We start from the raw sequence: 10,632 nt of genomic DNA on the forward strand, positions 1-10,632 counted from the left end.
AAGGCTCAAGATGTAGAAGACAAACTTTCTTACATGCTTCTTCCCTTGGCATTCCTCTAGTATACATAGGAACATATTCTGGTATGATACGTTAGACCCTGAAAGTATATAGAACTATTTTCATGACTTCTTTCTAAATATATATATATATATATATATATATATATATATATCCCTTAGCCCATTACTATGGACTCTGAGTAAGGGCATTTCCTTGACCCAGTGTTCATATAGGTTTCATGCTACCCTGCCCTGAATGTTATCTTTCTCCTTCCTGGAGAGAACCCTCTCCATTTCTGGAATTTTCTAATTCAGCCTCCAAGAAAGTCATAGAGTCCTTGTAGGGATCTACCTTTGGGCAGACACACAAACAGGTCCACTCAGCCCTCACACCTATCAGAAATCACTCTGTTCCACCCTTTGGAAAGTCTTCACCTGCCCACATCTATCTTGATTTGGCCTTCAGATTAAATACTTCAGCTCATTCAATAGCCAACACTGGCCCCAAGATTAAATTTTTATCTAGTGTAGACTCTAGAGAGTCCCAGGGGGCTGTCACTTTATCTTTCAGCATCAATATATTTCTTATCAATGGAGCCTTCACTCTGAATCTTGCCAATACAATCCTGAGAAATACTTCAGAGAAGACCTACAGAGTTACATGACTAAATAGTTACCTGTCTGACTTAAGTTCATTTTTATTGATGCCAGAACAGTACTCCTTGAGTCATATTGCATAAATATACTCTTACATTCCATTTAAATATGTATTTTGTCTTGTGCTTGGTAAATTCATAGACATAACAGTAATAACCTGCTGTGACATTACTCTGCAAATTCAAAGAAATTTTATAGAATCTTATATAGTCAATGAGCCTATTCATTATTATAGGACCTAAGAATATTCTTTCTTTATTTCCTGGGGAAAAAAAGCTCTACCACATTTTGGGGCAAAGTGAGAAAGTGCATTTCTAACTCACCATGCTCACTTTTCATAATGTCTGCTTAGCACCCAGTTCCTTCCAGCTCACTGGCATTCCAGGACTGGAGTCCCTGCATACCTGGCTCTCCATCCCCTTCAGCTCCATGTACCTGGTAGCTGTGGTTGGGAATGTCACCATTCTGGCTGTGGTAAGGGTGGAGCATAGTCTGCACCAGCCCATGTACTTCTTTCTGTGCATGTTGGCTATCATTGACCTGGTTCTGTCTACTTCCACTATGCCCAAACTGCTGGGGATCTTCTGGTTTGGGGCTGGTGATATTGGGTTGGATGCCTGCTTGGCTCAGATGTTCCTCATTCACTGCTTTGCCACAGTGGAGTCAGGCATCTTCCTTGCCATGGCTTTTGACCGCTATGTAGCCATCTGCAACCCACTCCATCATACCACAGTGCTCACTCATACCATGGTGGGACGTTTGGGGATGGCTGCCCTCTGCCGGGGTGTCCTCTACATTGGACCCTTGCCTCTGATGATTCGCCTATGGCTGCCTCTTTACAAAACCCATGTCATCTCCCACTCCTACTGTGAGCACATGGCTGTGGTCACCTTGGCGTGTGGTGACAGCAGGATCAACAATATCTATGGATTAAGCATTGGCTTTCTGGTCTTGATCCTGGACTCAATGGCCATTACTGCCTCCTATGTGATGATTTTCAGAACCGTGATAGGGCTGGCTACTCCTGAAGCCAGGCTTAAAACCCTGGGGACATGTGGTTCCCACATCTGTGCTATCCTTATCTTTTATGTTCCCATTGCTGTGTCTTCCCTCATTCACCGATTTGGTCACCAGGTGCCCCCTCCAATCCACACCTTGCTGGCCAACTTCTACCTCCTTATTCCTCCAATCCTCAATCCCATTGTCTATGCGGTCCGCACCAAGCAGATCCGGGAAAGACTTCTCCAAATTCTCAAGAGAGAAACTAAGATCAAATGACTCATACTTCTCTTAAGTAGGCTCATGGAGAAAGCACTTAAATACAATGGGCAATTTCCCATTGGGGAACTCCAGAGAGTCTGAGATGTTGGATTCTGTGTTCTCTGGGTTTTGTAATTCCAAAGGAATGCTAAAACTGAAAGTACAGACTTGTGGTTGCCAAGGGAGAAGCATAGGAGAGGAATGGAGTAGGAGTTTGGGATTAGTACATGCAGATTATTATGTATAGAAAGATGAACAAGGTCTTACTGCATACCTTGGGGAGCTATATTCAATATCCTCTGATAAACCATAATGGAAAAGTATAAGAATGTGTATACATTTGTATAGCTGAATCACTTTTGTACAGAATTTAACACTGTCAATCAAGCATACTTCAATAAATTTTAAAAAGATTGTATAGCTGTCAATTCTCAAGTATAGGTGTTTTTTCTAGTTACTAAAGGATATTTAAGCTATAGAGGTGGCAAAACAATGACAACATCAAGTAGCAGTTAGTGTTTATTCAGCACTTATTTCTTACAAATACCCAGATATTTTATGAGGTAGATTGTATTGTTCACATTTTAAACACAGAGCAGAATACTTGCTTTATGAACTATACAGAGCTTGACCTGCCTAGATCAAATGTCCTGTTTGGAGTTTATAATATATTGGTGTTATACAATATTATGTACTGGCTTTCTGTGTGTTCTTTAACACTTAAATCCTAAAAACTGGGTCATTTTATCAAAGTGGGCTTAGCTGCAACAAAAGCATTTTCTGCTCTAAGCCTTTAATAAATGAGATGCTGTTAAAAGTTGTATTAAAAACAAGAAGCATTCTAGAAAAAGACTGACTTGTAGGTCTGTTAGGTATGAGGAATACCACTCATGAAAGAATGGCCTAGAAAAGAAAAATCAGCTCAGAGCAGGGCAGTGAGCCTAGAAGATCATGTCTCAGCATTGCCCTCATATCTTCCCCAAGGCTGCTCACCATGGGGCCTGAAGCATGTGAGGACTCCATGGAAAGGAAATCCTTGCCCTTGCTACAGAAATTCTTATTAACCCTGATCCATCCGTAGGATCCCTGATCAAAATATGCTCTTTAGACAGATCACAAAACAAAGGGATGTGTGCTAGCATTTCTAGAAGCATTGACTTTACCCTCCAGATTAAATAGCAGCTCAATATCTAGAAAATGGCTAATATATAGCACTTAGCTATCAACTGAAAAAGTCATTAGTGTAATTCTTACAACCACACTGTAAAGGCAGAAATTACTATACCTTGCAGGTGAGGAAACTGATGCTCCCAGAAGTGACATAAACCAAGTGAACTTGGGGAGTTTTGAGAGGTAAAAAAAAAAAAGGAATTGAGATGTTTGTTTCTAATGTTAAAGCTTTTAACCTTTTTGATCCTCCTTTACTTCATTTGGGAAGGAGCTGAAGACTACCTTCCAATATCAGATGTACATGTGCTCAGTCACTCAGTTATGTCTGACTCTGACTCCATGGACCGTAGCCTGCCAGGCTCCTCTGTTCATGGGATTCTCCAGGTGAGAATACTGGAGCAAGTTGCCATTTCTCCTCCAGGAGATCTTCCCAACCCAGGGCCCTTGTCTCTTGGGCTTCCTGCATTGGTAGGCAGATTTTTTACCACATTCTTCAATGGTTTTCCAAGGTCAGATAATTGTGCATTTAACATTCCCAACACAACAGCCATTAGCTATAACCATTATTCTCAGAAACTGGAGAGCACAGATGACCAAAGCAGTCTCCTCTCAGCAGAGGGTAGAACTGGATTCTGTCAATGTCCAGTGACAAGCTCCACAATTCCATAAAATAAAATAGGCAAGAAGATGTTGAATATACTAAGCTTCATGTATACAAACTGTCACTGGGAGTGATAAAAATGGAAGTAGTCAGGTGCAAAGAAAAGATCACTTCATGAGAATCAGAAAATATGACTTTCAGTTTTGCTTTGGCTATCCCAATTAATTGGAATAATTCCACTTAATTTGAATAACTGGAGTATTAGCTATCTATTGAGATATCTAGAATATGTTCTAATTAAGAGTTTGAATTACATTCATATTTCCTCTAGCATCTCAAACTTCCATTCCATCACTCCATCATGGCATTTATTGTTCCTGAGTCTTATGTCTGAGCTTGGAGTCAAATGCTCTTAACTATAAATGAAGAAGTAATCATAAGCAAAGTTCTGTTTTTCTCATTCCCACCATGGTTGGGAGCCAGGGGAAAATGTTTATAGGGCCAAGTATATGTTCACAGGCTCCCAGGGACATTTGTGTGGAGCACAAGAAAGGGCAAGACTCAGAACTCAGAACCACCTCTAAAACTACTTTTATTTTATTTATTTATTTTTTTTAAATAAATGGCCATTTATTTTACACAGTCGTGCATGAGAGCTTCAGTTGTGTCCAACTGTTTGCGACCCCATGGACTACAGCCTGCCAGACTCCTCTCTCCATGGGATTCTTCTCCAGACCAGAATACTGGAGCGGGTCGCCGCGCCCTCCTCCAGGGGATCCTCCCGAACCAGAGATTGAACCCCTGTCTCCTGCGGCTCCTGAATTGCAGGTGGATTCTTTACCGCTGAGCTACCAGGGAACAAATATCATATATTTAATTAACACAATAATATTCTGAGGCCATTTTAAATATTCCTGTTTATAGATGAGAAAACCAAGGCAGGTCAGAGATTAAAACTAGTTTTAATATATCATCATACCACCAAGTTAACCTTAGGAGAAAAGTTAGAAACATTCTCCTCCAGGGCAGAACATTTCCTGAGAGTATCCTCAAGGGAGTTAGACAACCTGAACCCAACTATGGCATTCTTATTCTGGAATTCAGGCTAGGAAGTGAGTTGGTGGCCATTGACAATAATACATACTTATTCTGGGTGTGGATTTGCCTTTCTTGCCAACAGAGCCTTGGCCAGCACTTCTATTTGAGGGCTTCCTGAGTGCGATTCACAGGCAGGACATACCCCATGATATAGTACTCAAAGAATAGACACTTCAGACAAGCAGGATAGGGCTCATGACCATGCGACCTACTAGTAGTATTACATTTCCTCACCAGCCAGAAGCAGCTGGCCTCACAGAATGCCAGAGCCATCTTCTTAAAATACAGCTAAAAAGCAATTCAACAGGCAACACTTCACAGGGTACTTTGCAATAGAGTCCCAACCTTTAGGACACAGCCTATGAACTGAACCAGACATCTACATGGTGCTAGCTCCCCAGTAGGAAGAATACAGGAGTCTAGGAACAAAGGGGTAGATGCAGAAGTATTCCATATATCACTCCCAATGATCCATTATGGGAGTTTTTCTTCCTTTCCCTACAAATCTTGGTCCTACAGGATTAGAAGTCCTGGTTCTCAAAAGGTAGTAGGCTATTGCCAAGGGACACAGCAAGGATTCTACTGAGGTACAAGTTACAGCTTACCATCAGGCTCCTCTGCACCCCTATGTTCAGGAACAAACAGCTGAGAATGGGAATTGACATGCTGGCAGGAGTAACTGAATTGACGAGAGAGGACTGCTCATATAATGTGTGCCAGGAAAAATTTGTATGTGCAGAAGTCAGGTCATCCCCTGGGGCATTTTGTCATGCTCCCTCACTTAATTGTAACCATGAGTGTACATATGCAATAATCCCCAAATAAGAGCCTGAATAAAGTTTCAGCCCCCTCAGGAATGAAGATTTGGATCACTCTACAGGCAAGCCATCAAAATTCATGATGTTGACAGCTAAGGCTGAAGGAATTCCAAATAGGAGAGAATGAGTTAACAGTTGTGACTCTGAGCAGAATTTTAAGAAATGGGAGCTACAGAATTCATCCATAGCAAGAAAGGCCTATGGAAACTATGGTGAAACTTCTCCTAAAATCCGAAGTAGATCTGTGCAATGTAAGAATGCATTGCAGTGACCATAAAACAAATGCATTTCAGATTTGACTGCAAGGAGCATACCTGATTGACAGCCTCAGTCATTGTGCTCTGGAGTTTATGGCATTGCATAAGCTCTGGGAATTAAAAGACGCTTACTCCTTGGAAGGAAAGTTATGACCAACCTAGATAGCATATTAAAAAGCAGAGACATTACTTTGCCAACAAAGGTCCATTTGGTCAAGGCTATGGTTTTTCCAGTGGTCATGTATGAATATGAGAGTTGGACTGTGAAGAAAGCTGAGCGCTGAAAAATTGATGCTTTTGAACTGTGGTGTTGGAGAAGACTCTTGAGAGTCCCTTGGACTGCAAGGAGATCCAACCAGTCCATCCTGAAGGAGATAAGTCCTGGGTGTTCATTGGAAGGACTGATGCTGAAGCTGAAACTCCAATACTTTGGCCACCTCATGCGAAGAGTTGACTCATTGGAAAAGACCCTGATGCTTGGAGGGATTGGGGGCAGGAGGAGAAGGGGATGACAGAGGATGAGATGGCTGGATGGCATCACCAACTTGATGGGCATGAGTTTGAGTAAACTCCGGGAGTTTGTGATGGACAGGGAGGCCTGGCATGCTGCGATTCATGGGGTCGCAAAGAGTCAGACACGACTGAGTGACTGAACTGAACTGAAGTTCTGGTTATGAGCTGCTTCCAACCATTGGATGAGCAATAGCACTAATAAGGCACGGGTCTATTGTAGTGTGATACTGGATTCCTCATGAGCACTGTTGGCTCAAAACTTACATGCAGCTTTGCCAAAGTGGTCTTAGAAATGATAGCTTATGGTGAACAATGTCAGATTCATGATCTCTGAAGAAGATTTAGCTTCAGGACCAGGGACCAGGCTTGATCACTCAGGGCTCTTGTGTGGCAGAAGTTTTATTACAGTGAAAAGAGACAGAGAAAGCTTATGACATAAACACCAGGAGGTCAATGGAGAGTGCCCCTTGGCATTGGCAGGTCTGTATAAGCCCCCAACAAGTCTCCCCTTTCTGGGGCTGCCTTCAGTCATTACAAATCACCATGAAACCACAGAGCAGGGCTCATCCCTTGCTTCACACAGAGTATGTCACTCATTCACACAAGAACACTATAGAGTTAATAAAGTAGAAAATATATACTGAGAAAGCAGAGAGGCTAGAGCTCTGAGTGTTCTTACCTTGTCCTGAAGATCCTGGATGAGCCCCCAAGATGATAGCTTATGGTGAATGGTGTTGGATTCATGATCTCTGAAGAAGATTTAGCTTCAGGACCAGGGACCAGGCTTGATCACTCAAGAGCTTTTGTATAGCAGAGTTTTATTAAAGTGAAAAGGGACAGAGAAAGCTTCTGACATAGACATCAGAAGGGGGATGGAGAGTGCCCCCCTCGCTAGTCTTAGCAAGGGAGTTATATACTTTTTAATTAGTTATTACAATAAATCAAAAGAATGTCTCAAGGTTGTAAAGATCTTACCAGACCCACTGCCATGATTTACATTTTAAGATATCAGGATTAGTCAGAAGGTTTTCAAGAAGGAGGAACTGTCCTCAAGCAGGATACATTGTTTTTATATAATCCTTACTAAAGAATGTAGAAAAAAAGGTTTGTCCTTTCCTCCTCCTTGAGAATTCCAGACCCCTATCTCCTCCTTGAGAGCCCCAGACCCCTTTCTCCTTCAGGGACCCCAGATTTCTCAACCTGCCTAGGAATCGACTCTCTCATTAATACACTCAAGTCTAAGACTTTTCTTCTATTCTTTCCTCCTTTCCTCTCATATTATAACTGCATTGTAATATCATGGTTCCTCCAGCCTCAGGATCCCTCTTTATCTTACTTCATGGGCATTTAGATGTGTCTACTTCTGACACATCAAATTAATTTAATGTACCCTCAGAGGGCAAATTCTAATGCAATTATGGTAACTCCAACTGAAAAATCAACTTGTCAGTCCTGTGGGGAAAGCTAGTACCTCTGACTATACACCTGAAGGAGAAAATGTTTACATATTGAGGTATAGGGAAGTTTTTTTGGCTTATGCATGGTTCAGCTTGAATACAGTGTGAACTAAGACGACCTCATTCATGACCTATGAAACACACAGCACATGACCTTTAACCATTAAGGGAAAGAATGTCCATTTCAAAGCAAAGGACTCCCTTCCTGTGGTTTTCATGTTAACTCTCCTTCAAAGGTAAGGTTTCCTTCCCAGACACCAGGATTCTGCTATCTCACTGTATACATACTGTCTCTTTTGAAACTTTGAAGAAATATTTGCATGTCACATTTAAACCTCATCAGATCAGAAAAAGGAACAAGAAACTATGTGGAAACACACAAACTGAGCAGTTTCTCATATGGAGATGAGAGGCTATCTCCTAGGCTACAGTCCTCAGTTTGGCTCAAAAAACTCTTTCCTGTTTTAGGTTGTTTATTGATTACATCCATCAATAAGCTCCTGATGAGATTCTTCTCAAAGACTGCTCTCAGATCTTGGAAAATGAAAGCTGTGTAACTGTCATGATCCTCAATACATAGATTACCAATGCTTTTCTTCCTTACCCTGAAACAGAAAATATAAGGGATGTTCTAGTGCAGATAAATCTTAAGGATTTTGTGTCAAAAGTGTCCTCAATGTCCTCGAGCATTCAAATTCAATGTATAACCGAAGCAGAGCAGCTACCTTGAACTTAACAGGCATTTTCACCATTCACCTGGTGACACAGCTGGTAAAGAATCTGCCTGCAGTGTGGAAGACCTGGGTTCAATCCTTGGGTTGGGAAGATCCCCTGGAGAAGGAACAGCTACCCACTCCAGTATTTTGGCTGGAGAATTCCATGGGGTCACAAAGAGTCAGACACCACTGAGCAACTTTCACTTTCACTATTCACAGTGCCTTATAACAGGGGTCCCCAACCTCTGGGATCTAATGCCTGATGATCTGAGGTGGAGCTGATGTAATAACAGAAATAAAGTGCACAATAAATGTAATGCTCTTGAATCATCCCAAAACCATCCCCCACCCTGTCCATAAGAAATTGTCTTCCAGAAAACTGGTCAATGGTGCCCAAAAGTTAGGGATCACTGCCTTATTAGAAGGGAGGTAGTTACAAGAATAGCTTGAGACTGCTCTATACTAGCAGATTGAGGAAACTGAGCTGAGACAATGTCAGTTTTCCCCATAACAGCCTATTTTTAAGTGTCTGGTTACTACCATTGAGTTACCACTTTGAGTTTTCATTCATAAGTTTTTCCTCCCTCTTACTCCCATCTCTTGTATGCAGAACATATGGGAAGAGAGTATAAAGGATATATTACTAACTGCTTGGCCCTTGTCGGGACAAGACTTCTGAACAGCTCTGGGTTTTTAAATGAAGCAGACTAAAATACTGCTGGAGGCACATCAGCAAGTTGTGTGGATGACCAGTGTGAGTTGTTTGGATTTTCTTCTGACATGGAGGTCTCTTTCTCCATCTGTTCTCAGAGGTATGCCCTGTCCTCATCTCTACTGAGCCTACTCTGAAAGTGCCTGTTATTTATTTAATAGTTATTACCTAAAGGAACACTCAGCCTCAAACTTAAACTTCGATATTAGAACGTTTATAACTCATAGAATGATCTTCACCCATTTTGGTTCACAACTACAAGTATTAGTGCCCCCAGCCTTCTTATACTCTTTAGGACTGACAAGTTACACAAGGACATTTCTGTCCACAAGTCTGCTTTCTATTAGACCTAGGTTTTATTTTGTTTTGTGGGGAAAGGGAAGATTTACTGTGTTTTTGGTGCCTCACTCTTCATCCTAGCTTGACAGCTGCAGCTTTAGAATTTTCAGCCTCAATAATTGCATAAACCAGTTCCTTGTAATAGCTTTCATATGCTTACTTTATTGAACCTGTTTCCCTGGGAAGTAATCCACACTATGGTAACTATAATAATTTAAATTGCATGCCCACACAGAGCCCTTTCTATTTTCCATCTGTTGTTGGACTTCTTTCAATCCAGATAAGTCCCTATGACCCCAAATACCCTATTCTGGTCTTTTAGGATGAGCAACTTTTGATTCCCCTTTTTCCTCTCTTGATTGAGGACCAGTTTGGTGGAGAGAAAATTAGGAGGAGGACCCCCAATTTTCTGAGACTCAAGTTTAGTTGTTTGTTTTCAATAAAATTCCTACACTTCTAAAGTTTATACCTTTAACACACTGTATGTTAACAACTGGGTTTGCTCTTTGGTTTCTAGACCTCACTTCCTTTGATCTTGCAAGTTCAGACTTATGTAAGGAAGTCACCCATTAACTTCAAGCACCAGTCAAAGGATGGAGTCTGTTATCCCTGATCAGGATTTTCATTCAACACAGGTTTCTCAATGAGGACACTGAGTTCAACTTAAGATCTCAATGAGGACATTGAGATCAACTTAAGCCCAACAAGATTACCCCCAGCTATTGAGACAGATGTCTACATAGTTATAAAATTTTTTTACAAAAAGGAAAAGAACTTTCTACTATTTTGTATTGACTTGTAGCCAATTAACAAACAATGTCATGACAGTTGCAGGTAAACAGTGAAGGGACTCAGTCATACATATACAAAACTCCCCTCCCATCCAGGCTGCCACATAATATTGAGCAGAGTTCCCTGTGCTATATAGTAGGTCCTTGTTGGTTATCCATTTTAAATACAGCAGTGTGTATATGCTCATCCCAAACTCCCTAACTATCCCTTTCCCCATATGCTTTCCCCTGGAAACCATTAGC

At 41.3% G+C, this 10,632-nt stretch overlaps 1 protein-coding gene across 1 annotated transcript; it reads left to right on the forward strand.

Annotated features, from left to right (window-relative positions):
- Window positions 1–981: 981 nt before the first annotated feature.
- LOC110131873 (olfactory receptor 52M1) lies at window positions 982–1,935 on the forward strand. The gene has a single exon (XM_020884835.2). The coding sequence runs from the start codon at window positions 982–984 to the stop codon at window positions 1,933–1,935; it is 954 nt and encodes a 317-aa protein (XP_020740494.2).
- Window positions 1,936–10,632: the final 8,697 nt, after the last annotated feature.

The sequence above is a fragment of the Odocoileus virginianus genome, unplaced genomic scaffold, assembly GCF_023699985.2.
Source record: "Odocoileus virginianus isolate 20LAN1187 ecotype Illinois unplaced genomic scaffold, Ovbor_1.2 Unplaced_Contig_30, whole genome shotgun sequence".
Lineage (NCBI taxonomy): Eukaryota > Metazoa > Chordata > Mammalia > Artiodactyla > Cervidae > Odocoileus > Odocoileus virginianus.

What these genes read in the sequence shown, in the direction of transcription:
- LOC110131873 (XM_020884835.2), top strand. Translation starts at nt 982, where the DNA reads ATGCTCACTTTTCATAATGTCTGCTTAGCACCCAGTTCCTTCCAGCTC.